This window comes from Acanthochromis polyacanthus, chromosome 7 (assembly GCF_021347895.1).
Source record: "Acanthochromis polyacanthus isolate Apoly-LR-REF ecotype Palm Island chromosome 7, KAUST_Apoly_ChrSc, whole genome shotgun sequence".
NCBI lineage: Eukaryota > Metazoa > Chordata > Actinopteri > Pomacentridae > Acanthochromis > Acanthochromis polyacanthus.
The window spans coordinates 35,684,013-35,705,882 of record NC_067119.1 but is presented as its reverse complement, the minus strand read 5'-3'; the positions used below and the strand labels follow the sequence as shown (position 1 = coordinate 35,705,882).

At 38.6% G+C, this 21,870-nt stretch overlaps 1 protein-coding gene across 9 annotated transcripts in view; it reads left to right on the top strand.

Moving 5' to 3' along the window:
- Nucleotides 1-21,870, top strand: part of fam189a2 (family with sequence similarity 189 member A2) — an 88,708-nt gene that overhangs the window by 21,390 nt on the left and 45,448 nt on the right. For 5 of the 9 annotated variants that reach the window (XR_007943092.1, XM_051950692.1, XM_051950691.1 and 2 more), the window contains 4 exons: nucleotides 6,807-6,926; nucleotides 13,371-13,478; nucleotides 14,979-15,112; nucleotides 15,320-15,455. Coding sequence is in view for 8 of the 9 variants with exons in the window: in XM_051950692.1 (XP_051806652.1) it covers nucleotides 6,807-6,926; nucleotides 13,371-13,478; nucleotides 14,979-15,112; nucleotides 15,320-15,455 (498 nt within the window). In the remaining variant the exon portion in view is untranslated. The remainder of the gene's footprint in view (nucleotides 1-6,806; nucleotides 6,927-13,370; nucleotides 13,479-14,978; nucleotides 15,113-15,319; nucleotides 15,456-21,870) is intronic. The other 4 variants (XM_051950695.1, XM_051950693.1, XM_051950698.1 and 1 more) reach the window with 2 other exon arrangements.

Below are 21,870 nucleotides of genomic sequence, written 5' to 3'. Positions count from 1 at the left end.
TCCCCATTAATTTTTATTATCCTTGCAGATGGTCTCTCATATAGCGTTCTGAACATGTCTATGATGGATCTGTGGAAGCCGAATTTTGTTCAAACTGTATACAGGAAGGACCATTTGACAGAGTCAAACGCCTTCTCTGCATCAAAACTTAATATGGCTGACTCTATATTATATTCAGGGCTTAAAGTTTTCCGGCGCCGCGCCGGATTTCCGGCGCATGGAAGTGTACCATTGAAAAAATTTCATCCATCTCCGTCCAGAAGGCTCCAAGCATGCGTGTCATTGTGCATTCAGTTGCTCCGCTTTAATCAATCAAACTCCAAATCCTACATTAAAAAATATACACCTTCTGTCCAGGCATGCGACTTTCTGATAGAACTTTTATCCAATTACAGTTTTCTAACTGCGAGTGCGCATCGACTGCTGGGCGCACGATATGCTGCCCCCTCTTGGTTCGGCATCGTCAGTGCTGCTGAGCCGCTGATAAGAAATAACAGTATCCCACAAACAAAATCCAAATTTGCAATATTTGTTGGTGTTTTTTGTAATTATATTTAAAGGGAATTACTGGAAACACATTGACATACATTGCATATTATTTATTTTATTCTGCTTGGACTGTATACCCATTCCACATGTGTCCCAGCCCTGTGGCTGCCTGGTCTCTCCAGAGCGGACGGAGCTCCAATCTGTGAGTGGTGCGGTGAAGAATGGAGCAGCTGATCACTGGTCAGTAGCGTTGGAGCTTGTGTTTAGCCCAAAGACGCAGATACTAAAATTTGCTCAGACTTTGTGTGACAGAGGAGAGAGGATGTGTCTCTGCTGATTAACAAAGAGAGCACCCGCTGCCGCGATCCCTGAGCCGCGGTGCGTTGACTCGCCCCATTGGCGTAAGTGCGTCAGTGGCGATGCGCGTGCACGCCCCACAATCCCCATGGTTTCACAACAAAATAAAAACAAACGGGCTTAGATATTGAATTTAAAAAAGTAACAAAAACAGAAGTTGATTTTGTTTGATTTCTTAATCTTTAAACATGTTCTATGTGTTTTACAACGGCAAAAGGATAAAAGGAAACAACTATTTAGTTTGCTGGCTTTTATTTTGAAAGGAAAAAAAATCAAACATCAAGCCATACGGATTTGTCCCATTATTCTACTCAGAACATCTGTTTAGTTAAATATGCACAAACTGAATGTAGCTTAGGTGATATTAACCTTTTTTATTTGAGGACATATAGGATGTTTGTAATAATGTCTTAAATAGCTCTCAGCAGATTTTGTGACCTTATGCATCTGAATGATGTCTAGCCACAAACAAAAAATCTCCAATCTTAAGCAAATATTGTTAGTAAGAACAGAATGAACGTATGGGTTGTGTGAAATGAATAATGGATAGATAGTTAAATAAGAATGTTCTTAGGCTGCTTACACCGTTTTTTCTTCCCAAAATATAGATTAAAAAATAGAAACATTTAAATTGAAAGCCAACTGAACAAATTATACAGTGAATACATTTTTTCCCTTATCAAAAACAAACAAAATGTGTGTCAGTTCAAACTGAAAATCAAATGATTTAAACTAATCACACAGATTATTGAGGTGTATCAAATGAGCAGTTACTAACATGTGTATGTGTGATTATATGCTAGAGAGGGCTTCTTAATCAGATCTTCTGACTCCAGAGGAAAAAGCCAGAGTAGAAGTTCTTCAACATGAGCAGTCCATTGCTGCCAGGACCCAGATAAACCAGATCAGGAAGGCCCGGATTTCTTTGCTAGTTACAGAGTTTGAGAGAGTCAGCATCATGATCGACTTATTCAGAGGTATCTTATATTGTGAGGCAATAACTAAAATCACATTTAAGAGTTCATACTAGTACTTTTATTACCTGCTTAAATACAAAGTTGGTATAGCAAGTGACATATGACAGTTTATTCTCTTGTAGTGTTCCAGAGAATATTAAACAAGTTCATTCTGTTGTCTGTGTTTTGCAGTTTATTTCAACAAACATTTCAAACATGTTAAAAAGAAAATGTTCAGAAAATTCACAAACAAAGCAAAAAAGAAAAAAGAAATGACTTTTTCAAACAGTATTCTCCAAGCACTTAATATTCTCTTGAGACTGACACTTGAGATAATGTTGTCAGTAAAAATTGTGCCTTATGAAGGAAAGCAGCATAGTTTTGTAGCAGTTTTGTTGTGGTTGGTGTTGTTTTGAGTTCTTGTTAAATCTACTGAAGAGTTAAAAGTGATTAATAATACATGTACTTGGTTTTCATGATTTTTCCCCTTTACACTAAAATAAATCTTTGCAATTATAGTGATGTGGTATTGAAACATCAACACAAAAAAAATCTGACTTGGGGCACTTTCTAAAATGTCTTAAGTTTTGGCAGTAAGGTTTTACGTTTGAGCAACAATAAAATAGTGGGATCATAATGGGCATTATTTCCACCAGATGACCTCATATTTGCTCTGAATTAATAGAATCTCATATATATTGTGTTTTAGTGAGTTTTAAAACACATTTAAATACGTTTATTGACACTATAAATTGGATCTTAGAAGTTCAGGCTCAGGATTTTTTCTCACTTTAAGCCCTGTATATTGTGTGATGTGTCTAATAATATGTAGGGTTCTCCTAACGCTGTCTTGTGTTTGTCTTTGGTGGATAAAGCCTGTCTGATCCAAGTGAATAAGTTCTGGTAGGATATTTTCAATTCTCTTGCTTAGTATTGATGTAAACAATTTATAATCAACATTTAATACACTGATGGGGCGATAGCTACCGCATTCTGTTTTGTCTTTTCCATCCTTCAGTATAACCGGAATTGTCGCATCTCTCCATGAAGGTGGGATTTCTCTTTCTTTAAGCACCCAGTTAAAGGTTTTTAATAAGGTGTCACCCAGGTGTTCCTGCATTGCTTTGTACCAATCGGGGCCAAAGCCGTCCGGGCCCGGGGACTTTCCTGATTTAAGTCTCCTAATGGCTGAATATAGCTCCTCTTTCGTTATTTCTGCAACCAGTTTTTGATTTTGCTCCTCAGTGATGGAGGGCAGATTCACCTTATCTAAAAAATGATCAATTTGAGGGTCATCGTCTGATTGGGTTTGGGAATATAATGATTTATAGAACTTCTCAAAGCTTTCTTTTATTTTGTCCAAGCTTGTTTCAATTTGTCCTGATTCAGGGTTTCGAATCTTATGTATAGAATATTCGGCTTGTTGTTTTCGCAGTCAGAAAGACAGAAGCTTCAAAGATGTACCTCCAACTTCATAATATTGTTGCTTAGTGAACAACATTTTTTTCTGAATTTCCTGTGTGTTTATGTCATCTATTTCATTCTTTATTTCCTTTATGTCTGAACTAATTTCAGGATCTAAGGTTTCTTTATGCTTCTTCTGTGTCTGCATTAGTCTATCTTCTAAATTTTTAAGCCTCTGTTGTCTAAGTTTTTTTTCATGGGAAGTAATAGAGATTATTCTGACCCTAACTATAGCTTTGAGCGCATCCCAAACAAAAGGGGGTTTCACCTCTCCATTGTCTTCTAGTTCTAGATATACTTTAATTTCGTTTTCCAAGTTCTTTTTTATTTGTGTATTATTTAGGATATTTGAATTAAATTTCCAGAAAGTCATCTTTGGTTTATTGTTCAGGTGTATTGACATGTAAATGGGGCTGTGGTCTGACAGAGTAATTGTACCAATATCACATTGCACTATTCTGTGGAGATCTTTCCTAAAGATTAAAAAATAATCTATCCTAGAATATGTGCCGTGAGGAGGTGAATAATGAGTGTAGTCCCGACTGGTTGAATATATTTCTCTCCACACATCTACAATTCCTGTTTCTTTCATTAAATTGTTTATCTTTTTACTAATACCAGTGGAATCTGGATTCCCCCGAGAGGAGTCTAGTAAAGGAGTTAACCGAACATTTAAGTCCCCCCCCCCCCCCCCCCCCGCATATGACAATACCCTGACCTTTAGTCACCATTAACTAGCTGTCTCAGAGAGAATCATGCAGAACCCAGAAAATTGTTCACATGACCATCATCGATTTTGTTCTAAACTTCCCCAAATGTTCAGTTGATCAAAAAAATAGATTCTATGCAAAAAAGAGTGTTGTGTTTTGGTTGTTCTTTGACTTTTGTCACTTTGAAAATTGAGCTTTCTGAAGTCAGTTCAGGCTGTTCAACATTGAAATTATAGGGAAAATCCTTTCACTTTGACAATCAAAATCTCTCATGGGGACGCTTCCTATTTCTTAAAACTAAGCTGAACTTACCGCTAAGACAGTTTGAAGTTGCCTTCTGCTAATTTTACCCAAGGATATGGCATAAAATATACCAAAAATTGATATTTTTTTCATACAGATTTGGATGCGCGTCGCGTTGCCATTTCTCACCAGAGGGCGACAGCTGCAAGGAGAGAACGAGCACAAGACAGAAAACTGAATGCTATATAAATACATTTATTTATTTTTAAAATTGCACGTTTTTAGAACCAAACATAAAATACAAACAACTTCCTGTCTCCCATGGAGGTGACGTGTTTCCTGTCACCCGTGGAGGTTGGAGGTCTGCAGCCAGGTACTCTTGGCTGCAAGTCATAATTCATAACATATGGTGCGAAATATCTGCTATGCTTGGGCAGAAAATTGTGATAAACTCTTTAATCGTAAAAATATATACTACCTTGATAGCAGTAAATAAGCATGGGGAAAAAAATTATTGTTTGCTATTTTGGTGCGGCCCTGTTCCTTCAGCTGCAGACAGACCTCAAGATCAGCTGTCAACTGTCAACAAATTTGCAGACAACTCCTAATCGTTTTTTTTTGGTGATGATCAGAAGATGGCCTGTATTTTTGAAGGGGTTTATGGGAAAGACTGTGGTGGGCATACAGTTTCACTTTCTTCACGTGATGCTGACACCTTTGCTGTGGCTCAGGTGGTAGAGCGGGTTGTCCGCTGATCGAGGGGTTGGCGGCTCGATTCCCGCTCTTGCCCAGTCGCGCCGAAGTTTCCTTGGGCAAGATTCTGAACCCCGAATTGCTTACCAGTAACTGTTCCACTGGTGTATGAATGGATACTGACTGATGTTGCAGGTTGATTAGCAACCTGCACATTAGTGGGTGAATGTGTGTGTGTGTCTGGGTGAATGGGAGCAATTGTTGTAAAAGCGCTTTGAGTACTCTGATGAGTAGAAAAGCGCTATATAAGAGCAAGTCCATTTACACCTCCGGACACCTGTTCACTTTGAAGATCTGTTTGTTAGTGGATGTCTAACTCTCACTACTTGATATATATGTTTTGCACTGAATTCATCTTCCTTGGATATGGAAAACATAACCATGTTGTCATGTACACGTAGTGATTACAGAACATGCAGTATCTTTCTTCTCAATTTCTTTGTTCATGCTGCTACAGTACAGGACTACCATGACATAGATGGCATATGTATGTTTACATGTGGATATATATGATATATAATATATATAATAACTTCTACATAAATATATAGATATTGACAAAATTTGATAAATATAAGATTTTCATTGGAATTTATTCAAACTAGGCTGTTTCATTGGAATATCATTGACTTCAAAACTCAAGTTTTCAAACGTATGTGCCATGAAAATATTAAATTTAGAAAATCAAAAAAATTTTCTCTGTCCCAACATCCTTGGGTAAATACCCTTTTTCTGTGAACAATATCAGTACTGTTAGTGGTTTGAACTGAGATATTTGAAATAAAGGTGACCACATCAGAAATATATTGTCTCATATTTGTTGCTATTTTCTATGATTTGCAATATTGGGAGATATTATATTTTTGGCATGGTGCCAAATATTCCATGAAGTATTATATCCAAGCAAACCTTACCTTTTTTCACTCGGGGAGGGACTAAATTTCCACAATATTGCCAGATATCATGCTTGCAAATACAACATATAGCTTTTCTAGGAGTTGGAAAAAGTACAATTTTTGCCCCAGAAAGCATTTTTTTTTTTTGCTCATCTCAGCTCAAAATCACCCTATCTTCTAAAGTCTGTAAAAGAAAATATAAAAGAGATATGACATTTCTGATTGCAGCTATGATGGTTTAGGGGTTGGACCTCTGCATGTGCCAAATTATAAAAAAATCTGAGTTGGTCATGTGTACAGCCCTGCATGATTCTCTCTGAGACAGCTCGTTAATTCAATTATCTGTTTGTAAAATGACCACCCACTGCCTGGAGGAGCATATACATTAAGCAAACTCACCAATACTCCTTCCACTTTACATATCAACAAAACATATCTCCCCTCTTTATCTTTAAATTCAGACAGGTGTTCTTAGTTTACAGTATTTGCAATCAGAATTGCCACTCCTCTTCTGTTACCTGATTTATAAGAGGATGAGTACACATTCTTAAAGCCCATTGTATTGAATTTATTTTGTTCACTCTCACTGAGGTGGGTTTCTTGAAGAAAACCAATCTGAATTTTTTCCCTCCTTAAATGTTCCAATCTTTGTAACAATTACATTTAAAGGAATTTATTCATATTCTACAATATCTAAATAGACACATACGGTATTGAAAGTTTAAAAAAAAACAATTGAAGCCCTTGTGAGCCACATACTTGTAAAGCTTGTCAAAGTTTGTTACTTGTAGATTAGTATGTGTTGCTGCTTAGTGTACTCTGTCAGTGTTTTATTATTTATAAGCTGTCGACGATTGAAAATTTTGTCAGATTCAACCTTTTATCTCTCTCTGTCTCTCTCTGTACCTGCACACACACACTCTCACATCTTGCTTTAGAGTGAGGCTGGAGATGTGTGTTACTGCTGCTCTCTCTCCCCCACCTCCAAATGTCCTGAAGACAAGCTGCTAGAGCTCTATCCTGCTCACTCCTGCAACACCATGAGGATTCTGCTGAAGGTACATCTCAAGATTGCACAGTAGACATGATTATTCAGTGTGTGGTAAATACATCCTGAGTAGAAGTACACATGGAATGTATACTGACAGTCAATAGAAACTTTGAGGTAGAAATGTATGCAGAATTCTACTTGTAGGGGGTTGTAATTATTCATTGTGGATTTACTGATGATCTAGTGGCCTGGTAGTTGAGATAATGATGAGTTGTCATTTTGTCATGATTCATTGAACATGGGTTGGTCACTTTGCAAAAGTGAACCAAATACACACCAAGCAATACTCAGTGAGTATCTGCACAATTTGAGAATGGGTTTTGAAGGCCTATATAAAGCCCCAAGAAAGGCCACCATTGTTAGTCCAGTGAACAGCATCATGCCGCGTCTATCACATGAACAACGTCTCCGGGCACTGGGTATGGTGGAGGCCGGTTTGAGCTACAGTGATGTAGCCAGGCGTATGGGCTGTTCCCAACCCACAATCAGAAGCCTGGTCCAAAGCATGCGCCGACGGATTGCTGCATGAATCGAAGCAAATGGAGGCCATACTCGGTATTGACTGTTGTGACTTTGTGTTTGGCAGGTCCCGTTTTCTTTTGTGAAATTCTTTATTTTGAAATCATTCTTGAAACTTTAGATTTTTGTTTCTGTATGCCAATATGCTAAAGAAATGATTCATATGAAGAAAATCCAGTTTCGGGCTTCAAAATAAAAATTATGTTGAAAAATATGGTCTCAAAGTTTCTATTGACTGTCAGTGGAGTTACACACACCAGGTCAGGATTTCCAATCACCAGCTATTACACAAAAGCAAAACATGCACTCAGTCTTTTTTTTTTTTTTGTAATTCTTTTTATTGAACTTTTTCAAAATCAAAACAGTCCAGTACAGTACTTACAGATCACCTGAGGAATGCAGCAAAATAGTAACACATCTACCATTTCAAGAGTCCATTTTAGAGTGTGTCAAGTAAGTTTCCAGGTATTTCAACACTTTTCCAAACTTTACCATAAAAAGGTCCTTCTGTCCATTCATACAAAACCTAAGTCTCTCCAATGAAATATAGTCTGACAACAAAGACTTCCATAAATATTTTGAGGGAGGTTCATCTCCGACCCATTTTGTCATCACAGCTTTTCGACCCAGCAAGAGCAAAAACTGTACAATGTACTTATGTGTTCTCAATGATTCAGGGATATATCCCAATAGACATAACATTGGGTTAGGCTGTAATTGGGGTTTAATAATCACACTAATCTCATCACATACAGTTTGCCAAAAACACTGAATCTTATCACATTCCCAGAGGCAATGAAATCTTGTCCCTAACACAGCTTTACAATTTGGGCAGTCTGGAGAAGCCCTTGTTGTATATTTGCTATACATATAATGAGATATGTATACATTTTGTAGGATGTTGTATTGCATTTCTCTAAATCTGTTACATACGGATATTCTCAAAGGTACACGTAAAATTTCCTTCCATGTTTCAGTGTCTATTGTCGTTTTCAGCTGAGTCTCCCATAACTTCCGAAGAAATGATAGTCTATCCGTATTCAGTTGTTGCAGTTTGGAGTAAAACTTAGAGACAAAGTGACCTTGTTTAAGGCTATCTAAGAGAGTCCTTTCTAATAGGTTAAAGTCATCTGGAAACTTAAGGGTATTCATTTCAGTGTGTACATAATGTCTAACCTGAAGATATTTGTAAAATTCTTTTGTATGTAGATTGTATGAAGTTTGTAAGGACTCAAATATTTAAAATTTTCCCCCATCCCAAAGGTCATAAATACAACAAATTCCTGCTTCATACCAGTTCTGAAAGTTAGAGCCAGTGCTCTCTCTGCTTAAATCAGGGTTGTCCATCAATGTTGTTAGACAACTCAATCTATGTTTAGACCTGAACAATTTCCGCAAAGAATGCCACGTACTACCCACATTTGTAATTAAAAAGTTTGCTTTTGCCATAATTGGTAGTTCACCTCTGCGCTTATCAAGTAAATTCACAGGTGAGTATAGTTTGGAGAAGGTTGCCTCAATCTCAAACCAAAGTGGCTTTGGATGAGCAGTTGCCCATATTGAAATAATTCTGGCTTGCATTGAGTTTATAGAATTCGTAATGTTGGGGAGACCCCATCCTCCCAGTTCTTTTGGTAGCTGTAAAATATCTAATTTAATTTTAGGTTTCCTGCCTGCCCATATAAAGTCAGAGAGAGCTTTGTTTATATCTTTAATGTTGTTCCCCTTCAAAGATATGGAAAGCATGGATAGAGGATAAATGATCTTGGGAAGAATTATCATCTTAATAAGGTTGATTCGGCCAAGAAAGGATACAGGAAGCTTTTTCCAACTTGACATCTTTTCCTTAATGTGTTTTACCATGGGGTTAACATTTACAACAAAGTTGATTAATTTTAGGTGTTATCTTAACCCCTAGATATATAAATCCATCTGATGCCCAGCGGAAAGGTTTTTATAAAGTCAGGTTCATTTGTACCCAGGAAGCCAAGAGGCATGATTTTGGATTTTGTAAAATTAACCTTGTAACCAGAAATCTGTCTAAAGTCTTTCACACAATTGATTAGCGCAGGTACTGAGTTTGGCGGGTCGATTAATGTCAGGAGGATATCATCTGCATATAATAAAATTTTGTGCTCTGTTGTTCCTATCGCCATCCCTTTGATGCTGGGGATTTGTCGGACTGCTGTTGCTAATGGCTCTATAGCAATAGAAAACAACAAAGGCGATAGTGGTGATCCTTGAGCTGTACCTCTCTTAAGTTGAAATTGAGCAGAAATTAGACCATTTGTTAAAACTGAGGCAGTGGGCATTTTGTATAAAAGCCGCACCCACCGAACAAAATCAGTATGAAAGCCAAATCTTCTCAAGACTTCGAAAATGTATTTCGGTTCAATACGTTCGAAAGCTTTTTCTGTGTCCATCGTTACTATAGCACTTGGGATTTGATGGAAATTAAGGTAGTGAATAACATCAATTAAGCGTCTTGTGTTGTCAGATGAGGTACGGCCCCTTATAAACCCTGTTTGTTCTGCACTGACTAAATCAGTGATCACTCTTCCTAGTCGATTAGCCATTATTTTTGAGAGTATTTTAACATCCACTCCCAATAAACTGATTGGACGATAAGAAGCACACTGTTCTGGGTCTTTCCCTTTTTTAGCGAAGACTATAATGTGAGCTAAGTACATAGATTTTGGAGTTCACCTTCTTCGAAGGATGTATTCAACACATGTTGAAGTAATTTATTAATTTTACTTTTCAACTTTTTATAAAACTGTACACAAAATCCATCAGCCCCAGGACTTTTATCTGATTGGAGTGATGAGATTGCTTTATCAATTTCTGTTACTGTAATGGGTCCCTCCAGCAATTCGGCTCGCTTGGCTGTCAGTTGAGGTATTTGTAAGCCATCTTAAAAGTTACTACTACTAAGTGTATCATCATCCAATTCTGAGGTATACAGAGTTTTATAAAATTTCTGAAAGCATTCATTTATCTTTGTATTATTTGTTTGGTGAATTTGATCCTCATCAGATATTGCTGAAATAAATGTTTTTTGGGGAGAATTTCTTGCAAGACGAGCTAAAAACTTATTTGGCTTATCTCCAAATTCAAACATTCTCTGTTTTGCAAACAAAATATCAGACTCTGCCTTCTTTGTTAGTAAGTTAGTCAATAGTAGTCTTGTCTCTTTTAACTCTCCAAGTACCACATCCGATGTAGATCTCCGGTAATCTTCCTCTAATTTTTTGATTTTCTCTTCAATTTGCAATTGTTTTTGAGTGCGCTCTTTTTTTTCCCTACTAGAATACGATATAATCATGCCCCGCATGTAGGCTTTATAAGCTTCCCACACCAGTCTTGGATCAGAATCACTACAGTCATTAATTTCTAAATAGAGGTCTGTCTGCACTTCCAAAAATGTAATAAAATTATCGTCATGAAACAGTGATGCACTAATTTTCCAAAAGAGCGAGCGCTCTGCGGGTCTTACAGGTTGCATTTCCAGGGTTACAGGGGCATGATCTGAAAGGGCGATGAGCCCTATGTTGGATTGCTCTACTAAGTGGACTAGGTGTTCTGAAACAAGTATATAGTCAATTCGTGAGAATGATAAGTAAGGTGAAGAATAAAATGTGTAGTTTTGATTATTAGGATTCATGTATCTCCAACCATCTAACAGGTTAAATACCTTAAGAAATTTTGTAGTGCTCTACCAGCTTTTGACTGATCTCTGTGAGGAGGATCTCTGTCTAAAGAGGGGGAAAGATAGCAATTAAAATCGCCTCCAATTATCATATTTGCACAATCCATTTCAACAATCTTGCTGAGTAGGAAGGCGAAAAAATCCTCATCATAAACATTTGGAGCATAAACATTTCCCAACAACACCAATTCTCCATACAGCTCTCCCTTTACCAGAACTATCCTTCAATCTGTATCTTTGTAAATGTCTTGGGCTGTAAATGGCAGCAGTTTATGGACTAATATGATGGCTCCCCTTGTATTTGAAGAGTAGGATGTAAAATATATCTGTCCAACCCATTCCCTGAGATATTTTTTATGCTCCTCCTCATTCAAATGGGTTTCTTGGAGGAATGCAACCTGTATCTTCTCCTTTTTGAGATAGTTTAAAACAGCTTTCCTCTTAATAACATTATTAGAGCCTTGATATTCCAAGTACAAAACTTAATACTTAAAGTAATGTGATTCTATATTACGCTGCATAATCCCCATTGCCTTATGTAGTAATCTGCATGTAGTTTAGTCCGAAGGACTGCCTGGACAAGAAACATGAAAAACAAGAACAATCCAAGCAAAAACAACCTAAAGCTTGAATAGATCCTACCTAACATAGCCAACACAAAGCTAAGAAAAACAGAAAACAACAGCCTTGTCATACTTAGTTATACCAGTATAGTTTGGTATTATGTATCACCCGCTGTCCATTATGAATGTCTTTCTCCATTCCAGCAGTCAGGCGGGTGATACCATTTACCTGATTATCCGTGGACTGATAAAGTCACTGGGTAGTCGGGAGTGTCTTCACATAGTTATTGATTTCCTTCACTGTGGAAAGGGAAATCGGTTTTCCATTTGGGGGAAGAACCTTGATTACAGCTGGATACACAAAGGCGTATTTGATGCCCGCTTCCCGAAGCTTCCTGCACGCGTCTGCAGATTCCTGTCTTCTCTTTACAATCTCCGCAGAAAAGTCCTGGTAAAAGGACACGAGTTGACCATCCACCATAACTCTTCCCTTGGTCCTGGCTGCGCATAAAATCCCTTGTCTGTGTAATCATGGAGTCTCACCAGGATCGCACGGGGGCTCTGTCTGTCGGTGGATCCCGCTGGAGGCCCCACACGGTGCGCTCGTTCAATCTTCAGCCGTTCTCCCTGCATTGTCCATGTTCAAGACCTCAGGGATCCACTTCCCAAAAAACATAGGTGGATTCTTACCTTCAGTGCCCTCCTTTAGTCCGACAATTCTGACGTTATGTCGTCGATTCTGGTTTTCGTAGTTCTCCAGTTTTTCCAGAGCTTTTTTCAGGACCGACTCCACCAAGTCGAGCCGCGGTGCACTGGCTGCTACATTATCTTCCAAGTCGGACACCTTTTGTTCCACCGACCCGAGTCTGTCTACTAGTTTGTCTAGCTTTTCTGACATCAACAAACAGACTGGTTTGTTGATGTCTCTGTGACTGGTTTCAGAATGCTAGCGAGTTTGGTGTCCACCATCTACTCAATATTTCGCGTCACCTGTTGGACCACTGTACCGTCGCTAGTGGGGCTGACAGTTCCAAGCTCCTCTTCGTTAGCTAGCTCTGGCACTAGCTCTGTCTCATCGTCTGGGTTAGCTAGCGCTTCGTTAGCCGCCGGCTCGTTGCTCTTTTTCCGATTGTCTCTCTTCTTAGTCATAATCAAAAAGTTATCCAGCGACATGTCCAATGGTTGTATATGTTTTGGCGATAGTTCCACCACGTTTTAAACAACGGGCAAACCGAGAAACACTGTTTTTAGTTAAATCCAGCGAGGAGACCGACAGCAGCACGTCTATCTTCCTCGGTGCATCACGTGACCCCTCAATCACATACACTCAGTCTTAATGCAGACAAATAGTTAAATATCCTTTTACAGATAATTCTGTTTGTTGAAGCGAAAGGCATAAAAATGTAGTTGACATCTTTTTCTTAAAATGCTTATGACTTTACAAAAAAATAATACCAAATTAGTGTTAAATTCCTTCATAACTTTGAGTGCAGAGTACTGCACTCTCCGACTGCTTTTCTTGTTGTACTTTTGTCTATTTTAACATCATTAAAAATTTGATCAGCACAAAGCTAAATGTAAGGTAAAATACTGAGCCGTTTGTTATGATATGGAAAATATATGTTGTGTAGCAATTATATTGTGTCTTTTTCTCACCCAGAAAGTGTTGTTTGCACTGTGTGCTCTGAGCGCTCTGACCACAGCTGTTTGCCTCATGGCAGCTGCCCTCAGATACCTACAGATCTTCACTGCAAGAACACCCTACATGGTATGATCCATGGTTTTGTTTTTATCTGATATAGACCTGATTTAGACATGTATTCTTGTTTCATGTCCATGCGATTTTAATGTGTGTGCATTTATTTTTTGTATCTTGATAATGCTGAAAATTGGGGTTAGTGCTGAGGTTTTAAAAAAATGAACTGAGAAAAATATAGTTTTCTCCACTGGAGCAATGTACGTGTGAGTGCAGGTGTGAGGCTTCAGACAAATGGTAATATGAAATCATTGTACCTGGACAGGGACATTTATGTTGGCACAGTTAAGTGTAAAAGGAGTTTCTGTCTGCACTGTAGTTGAACTCATTAAACCTCAAGCTGGTTTTTTTGTTTGTTTGTTTTTTGCTTTTGTCACATTTTTTGCACTGTGGGCTCATTTTTCACTGCAGTATTGTTATTTTTCTTAGATTTGTACAATTTTGCCAATGTAATTTAACACCACAACCAAATCATTCACGGAACATTGCGAAGCTGAAAATCGTACAAGTTCTCATGTTTTTATAGTTTCTGTCTCATCGGAGATTGCATTATACACCCCCTGTCAAAAGTTTTAGGACAGGTTCTAATTTATTTCAATGAGAAAGTGTCCTACAACTTTTGACAGGGGGTGTAAATAATATGCGTTATGCAGACAACACAGTGCTGATGACCATGGCATCCATAATTAATACCAAGAGCCAAAAACTTGGTCTGTCTTTAAACAAAAAGAAAACAGAAGTAATGGTCATTTTAAAGAAAAATGCAATCCCAACCTGTAGCATAGACTTAGACCCCAAAATACAGAAGCAGGTTCATCATGTCAAATATCTCGGTTCATGGAACATATCAGATGGGAGATGTGAAACAGATATTAGATGTAGAGCAGCAATGGCAAGAACAGCATTTATAAAAATGAAAAATATACTGACAAATAAGAAAATATCATTAGCATCCGTATGAGAACTCTCAGCTGTTACATCCTACCAGTTCTGATTTACAGATGTGAATCTTAGAACGTAAATAGTAAAATGTCAAAGTCACTGCAGCAGAGATGTGGTTTTACAAACGCTTGCTATGTGTATCTTAAACCACCAGAATAAGCAATGAAGAAGTTTTAAAATGAATATACACAAATTATCAGCTTTTGAACAAAATTAGGAAACGGCACGCAACATTTTTGGAGACATAATAAGAAAAGAGACCCTGGAATATATCATCACAACTAGAAGAATGAATGAAACGAGAGGACGAGGCAGACAGAGAGTGAAAATGGTAGGCGGACTGACATCATGGCTATGCATGGAACGGGCAACAATCACAATTCAGAAAGCAAAATATCAGATCAGATGAAGAGAAATGATCGCCTACTCCAAATGGAATGGCACTTGATTGATTGAAATGGTATCTTTTTGTTTTGTTTTTTTGGTCTGTTGGTGGCTTGCTAGCTGCTGATAATTAAAACTAATGTTAAAACATTTACCATGCTATGTAATATCCCTACTGTGTGACAGGATGAACCCAGAGCCACCGTGGAAAACATGGAAGAGGCTCCTCAGTCCCATGACCCAGATGAGTTTGTGGCCCCAGCCCCTCCTCCATCTTACTTCTCTACTTTCTGTTCTTACACACCACACCTGTCTCGCCGGTACCTACCAACACACACACTGTCAGTGATATGATGTTAGTTGTGATGTGCGTTCATCAGTCTTACAGCACTGCATTCCCAATTCCTGCATCTACATTTTCACCTGACTTTTACACATTTATTTCAGTCTTGTTTTAGTTTGGATGTGTCTGATTTTGTTGATTTGTTGTAAATCAGTGATCAGTTTGACTTTGTTGTGTGTTGCAGGATGCTAGGCAATAGTGTGATACCTCTCCTTCATATCTATGGGGCTCGGATCAAAGGTGTGGAGGTCTTCTGTCCATTAGACCCCCCACCTCCTTATGCAGCAGCTGTGGGAAGCTCAGCCAATGCAGCCACACAGGTACAATCCAAATTTGCACCCGTTGCTAAAAAAAAATGGCCGTGACTGGATTTTTCAAGCAGATTCTTAACAAACTAATGTACATTCTTATAAATGCATAGAGTAGTTGTTTTTATACATTAAAATCATCGTGAAAAACTCCCTTTGTTAAAAAATATTTTACAGTTGAAATTGTCAGCTTAGTGTAGGCATCACTGTTTTAGGGGTTTTATTTTTTTAGTGCTTGAAACTGCAGTCCAACCCACGGCCATTTGCTTTTCTCCCCACATGTCCTCTTATTCTCCACTGCTCTATATATTAAAGCCTAAAAAGGCCACACACAAAAAAGAAAGAAGTACAAACATGGACTTCACAGACTAAAAAGTCTTAACAGTCAATCTCAGCTCTGTACTTTTTTTGTGTTCAACTACTTCACCTCACTCTAACAGGGACATCTGCTACTGAACATAGACTGTTTCTGCTGCTCCCTGGAAAAAGAAAAATATTTCTGCTGGTACCTGTTCAGAAAAAATAGGAATACAGATGTATAAATGTTAACTTGCTGTTGCTGGGAGGGTTCCTGTTATAATGTTATGATCGTGCCTCTGGACTCTGAGGGTAACTTGTTTTTCTCTAACAGACCAGATAAAATGTTAATGCCCTTGAAGTGGCAAATAGCTTTGGTTTGATTTGATTACATTAACATGTAGATTGAGATTTACAAGAAATGTTTGAACTGCTACTATGTAAAGGGAATAATGGTACTGAAAAGCACTTTGTGCAAACCAAATGTTACTGTATTTTTATGCATGTAGCAGTACTTTTAAAATAAAAGTGCAGAATACATTGCTTTTAAATGTGTTATTTAATCTTACTCATAACAATGTGATTCAGCTCAGAAAATCATGCAATTAAAATTAAATACAAAAATTTAGTTGTTGACCAGTACTAAAATAAATAAATATTGGCATAATTTGAAAACATACATCCCTAGTCCCTAGTAAGCTTTTCCCTCGTCCCTCTCAGTTCTAAAGTCCTTCTACCAGATGAGCACACACTTTAAACACACAAAGACAGTCAACCTAAAAGTCAGCATTCATTTTACTCAGGATTCAAATCCCAGCCTTCAAAGTGAAAGTCCTCTGTCTAACTTGTTGCACCAACACATCCTCTCATTTGTAGACTTTGTTGCCATTTTCACACTCTCACCTAAAGTTATATGAATGTTTACAGCTCAACTTGATGGAAATAAATACGTTTGGGTTCATCCACTCAAATGAATCCATTTGGATAATTAGAAAGATTCATCCTCAGATACTGGAATCACATTTTAAACCCCTGAACTCACTTTTTTTCCCTCAGTGTGGTTCATTTTTCAATCTAAAATCCTGCAGCTCTGTGGAACCGGAACAACATAAAGAAGGAGAGAGGACTCAGAAATGTCTTTTGGCAGTAGGACTCAGTTAGAAGGATGGAAACCAGAGAAAAAAAGATTCAAATGTGTCTTTCTTTGATTATTTGTTTTACAAAAAGTGAAAGAAATTGGAATTACCACCTTGTTTAACTCTGAACTATTGCTCCTCATACTTCTGTGGAGGGTCTCAGTCATCCAGGTCCTGGTAGTCGTAGGAGCTTCAGGAGAAACCAACTGTAGGTTCTGGAAGACGTTTCTTGAAACCAGCTGGAGGTTCTGGATGGTGTTTCTTGAAACCAGCTGGAGGTTCTGGATGGCGTTTCTTGAAGCGTCTTCCAGAACCTCCAGTTGGTTTCTCCTGAAGCTCCTACGATCTAGCCTAGCCGCCTAGACAACCCACGGCAACGAATTTAATTCTCTGCCAGGGTCGGTCTAGTTACCCTCGGTAAGCCTCGAGGTTGGATGCCCCTAAAACTGGCCGATAAATCACCATAAAGTGTAGAGTCAGAGGGCGGGCGTAACTAAGTGATGACAGAGGCGCGACGATTCTGACAGAAACAACCGGAAACAACTAGCCTAGCCGCGCTAGACAACCCACAGCAACGAATTTAATTCTCTGCCAGGGTCGACAACAAAACGACAACAGTCGTTGAGCTCCATTAGCACCAACTCTGAATAATCTTTCTGTTAACATGTCTGTAATATACTTGAGCTTCACCCATTGACTGTATAAATAAGGCTTCACCGAACTCCCTTATCCTCTGATTTCTGGCGCTCTAGGAAGTACGTCAGCCTATTCGTTGTACTGATTGGTTGTATACCTACCCAATTGCTGCAGAGTGATTTGAAAGACAACCTTTTAGCCCGGCTCCCTCCCTGTCGAGAGTTCCTAGACCCTTGTGTCTTCAGAGCTGGGTCTAGCGTGGCTAGGCTACCTACGATCCTCATCCTGTAGATATTTTTCTATCTCCATGTTTCCTCTCCAGACCTTTCCTATCTACTCTGCTCATCAGCTGTAGAAAGATGTTTCACCATACTGAATGTATCTCCAACAACTTGCACCTCTGTTCACTATTTCTGAGTCATGCTGCATATTTAGACTAATGTGGCACTGTGCGTCAGTGGCTAGCAGTGTTGCCTCACAGCTAGGAGGTCCTAAATTCAAATCCTGGTCTGAGAGTTTGCTTTTTCTCCTGGTGAGAGAGTATAATGGGACACTTCTCGTCAAATTTTGACAGGTCCCAATCAGAAGCTGCCACATCATAAGGGGGCGGGACTAAGGCAGGACTTGGCAGGGCTCGTCCAATCAGAAACTGCCATGTCATAAGGCGGGCTATGGTATGGGGTCCAATGAGAGATTGACACGTCATAGAGTCCCTCCCTCATCCGCCATATTTGTAGTTTTTATTTTTTAATAAAAGGAAATGACAAATTTAAAAATGCCGGAAAGGATAGTTTCAAAAATGATTTATAACACAGGGATAATAATAAAAGGTCATCCAATGAGGTGTGAGGGGAAGGGCGAATGAGAACCAATGAGAAGAGGAGGTTGGGGTCTTCTTTATATATATATATACATATATATATATATATAAATGGGACAAGGCCTCTCTGCAGGCCACAAAGTGGAATAGAACTCACCATGGCTCAGAAAATGTTGGACGTCTGGGGGTACACGGTTCCCCGAGCCGGCAGCAGCGGTCAGCGAGACCTGAAATGGTTGAGTACATGTGCTCTGTTAAGCGCTGAAGACAGAATGGCAGTGTCTTTCCCTCCAGCTCTGTTTTACTTCTGACTGAGGAGGGGATGTGATGTCAAAAGCCATAGGACAAAGATGAAAAGATGTGAGAACCGCTGTTTATTGCTTGTTCACACGTGGAGGTGGCCAAACTCTGAAGATGGTACAAGAATCTCCTCTCTCTACACTTCCAGGGCCCTTCTGAGTGAGGAGGGGTTGCGATGTCAAAAGGCTCAGGAAAAAGATGAAAAGATGTGAGAACCGCTGTTTATTGCTTGTTCACACGTGGAGGTGGCCAAACTCTGAGGACAGAGCAGGGTTAAACTGTGGTCACAGCAAAACATGCACTACGCTGTCTTATGAGATTATTAAAGCTTTTTGTCAAAAAATCAAACATTAAAAAATGAACAATTTGAGCCTCGTTAGAGAACCTGATCGGTTTTCCTGTAATCTGCTCATAATACAGGGATGTGATTTTTCCACGAATTCGCAGAATTACGCTTTTTTTACGTTTCAAAAAAAAAATCCGATTTTTTTCACCCCAGAAAATCCGATTTCGTTTCCCCCAAGGTACGACTTTTAGATATTCCGAGACCGTATCAGGCATGTTATTTGGTGTATCAATTTTGAGACCCAACGTGAATCGCCCAAATTCGATGAGAAAAAAAATATGGGGTGTAAGGGGTCTTGGGTTGGATCGCACGTAGTTGTCAACAGTGCGCTGGGAAAAGCACGAGTTGGAAACGATTGGAGAGCATTATCGAAAGTTAGATGTAGCTGGGGAAACGAGGTGCATGGTGTGCGACGATGAGACAAAATACAGCGACAGAGGATGCCAAGCGCTGATAGACCACATGAAAACGAAAAATCATGCCAGGAAATTGTACGAAAAGCGCTCTAACCACCAAATGCCCAGCAATTTTTTCACCCAGTGGAGAGAAGAGACGCGACAACAGGACCAAACATACAGGATCAGTAGTGTGTATTTGCACCCAAAGACATAATAAAGAGTGGACGCCGCTCGGGCTGCTGCGCAGCGAGAAACACGGCCGCCCTCTTGGTCCGGTCACCCGCTCCACTCAGCGCTGTTTGACAGCGCATTTAATCCATCTTAACTCTGAATATTAAACTGATTTTCACGCATTTTTATTTTTATTTTTTGCTGCAAATGTCATACATGTAGCTATGATACAGGACAAATGGTTCGGCATATTTTAATATTCATAGCGGGATTAACAGTAATAGAATATTCTGATATTAAGCTCGACTGTAGACAGGTATTTTGCAAACACTGTGAACACACACACACACACACACACACACACACACACACACACTGATATATGTTAGAGAAGCAGATAATGGCAGTAAAGTCAATTAGCCTATTTTAATAATTTGAAGAGACAATATATTATTACGCTATATATACATATATATAAACAAAATACTGACTAATGAACACATGTTTCTATATAAAACAATAAATAGAAGTTATATATCAGAGAAAATGAATATATATAAATCATAGATGGAGTATTAATTTAATCAATATATCAGAGAAAATTAGTATAGAAATCATATATAGACTATCAATATAATTCATACATATATATTATAAAAGATATATCAGAAAATGATAATATAGATATATATATATTGTTTTATATAGAAATGTGTTCATTAGTCAGTATTTTGTTTATATATGTATATATGGCTAGAGCCAACAATGTACTCAGTAAGTTCTTAAATCTTTTTTTTTTTTGAGTCATGATGAATGGTATCTTCTTCATAGATTTTGAATTTCTGCTCCTTGTTAGTTTATCATATTACATATTGACTTGAATACATGTGTATATGATGAATATAATGACTTGTTTCTTTTATGTTTACTTGCTATTTTAGTCCACTTTTGACACTTAAATAACACTAAAACCCAGGAGCTTCGGGGGGCTTCGCCCCACTTGTCCCCCCACCGGGCGCTGGCCTGGATCCACTGACCCCCAGACCCCCGGCTGAATTTTTCAGATAATTTCACTTTCCTCAAATCACATCCCTGATAATAATAATAATAATTGCTCATTCTGTGGAGATGAAACTCTGAGGTGCTTTACAGGCCCTGAAGTAAGCCTCTTATTTTTTAATGTAACTTTATAATTCCTAGGGTGAGGCCTAAATTCAAGTACTCTGCTTTTCTTAAATCCAATTTAACCCACTTCACTGACTCATGTTTCACTACCTGACATATACCTCAATAACGGAAAGAGACAATACTGTGTTGTTTGGTCTCATTTGAAAGGTCTCGTTAGGTTGATAAGAAATTAGAAATCATATAGTTGACTGAGTACAGAGTGTAGCGAGACTATTAAAATATCCAAGTCCGGAATAAACTATTTACTAACCCGATTGATCTTCGAAGTCAGAGGAAATACAAAAAACAGTAGCGTCACCTCTATGCAATGCAATAAATCAGGGGTCGCAAACAGTAGCTGCAAATATACCGTTTTCAAATATTGCAAGATAACACTAGATAATTTCTGCAACCTGTTTGCCTCTACGATCAGCTGCCATCTCTCCAGCGTGACTTCTGCATTTTGGAGCATGCGCACTAGCGTTTTTGACGGTAAGAGCATGCGCAGTAGCGTCCTACACGTCCCAGAGTCCTACAAGTCCCAGCCTCCTCCGCGGTTCTGGAGAGCGAGACCGCGCGGTTTTTGTTTTTTATTTTTCTCAAATGCGGAAGTCGGAGAGAGAACCATATCACGCTGGAGCGATGGCAGCTGATCGTAGAGGCAAACAGGTTGCAGAAATTATCTAGTGTTATCTTGCAATATTTGAAAACGGTATATTTGTTTTACTGTAAAGCACTTTGTGCAATTCAAGGGCACACACACACCAGAAGTAGGTGGCTGCCTGATTCTGGGATTCCGCCAATGTATTTCAATGGGAAACGAGCGGATTCCTCCTCCTGCAACTTTTGCCTTTGGCAGGAGGAGGAGTGCACTCGTTTCCCATTGAAATGCACTGGTGGAATCCCAGAATCAGGCAGCCACTTACCTCTGGTGTGTGTGTGCCCTAAAGAGATAGTTCACCAGTTTACTTGAAATGTTAAGGATTGCAAAGTGTGTATTTAAAAGAGCTTGTATTTTATTTTTCTATTTTATACGATCACAGACTGTTGTTATTTGAAGATGTTTGTCAAGTTTACTTGAAATTTTATAGATTGTATTTGTTTAAAGTGTGTATTTAAAAGAGCTTGTATTGTTTGGGACCAATAAAACTGACAC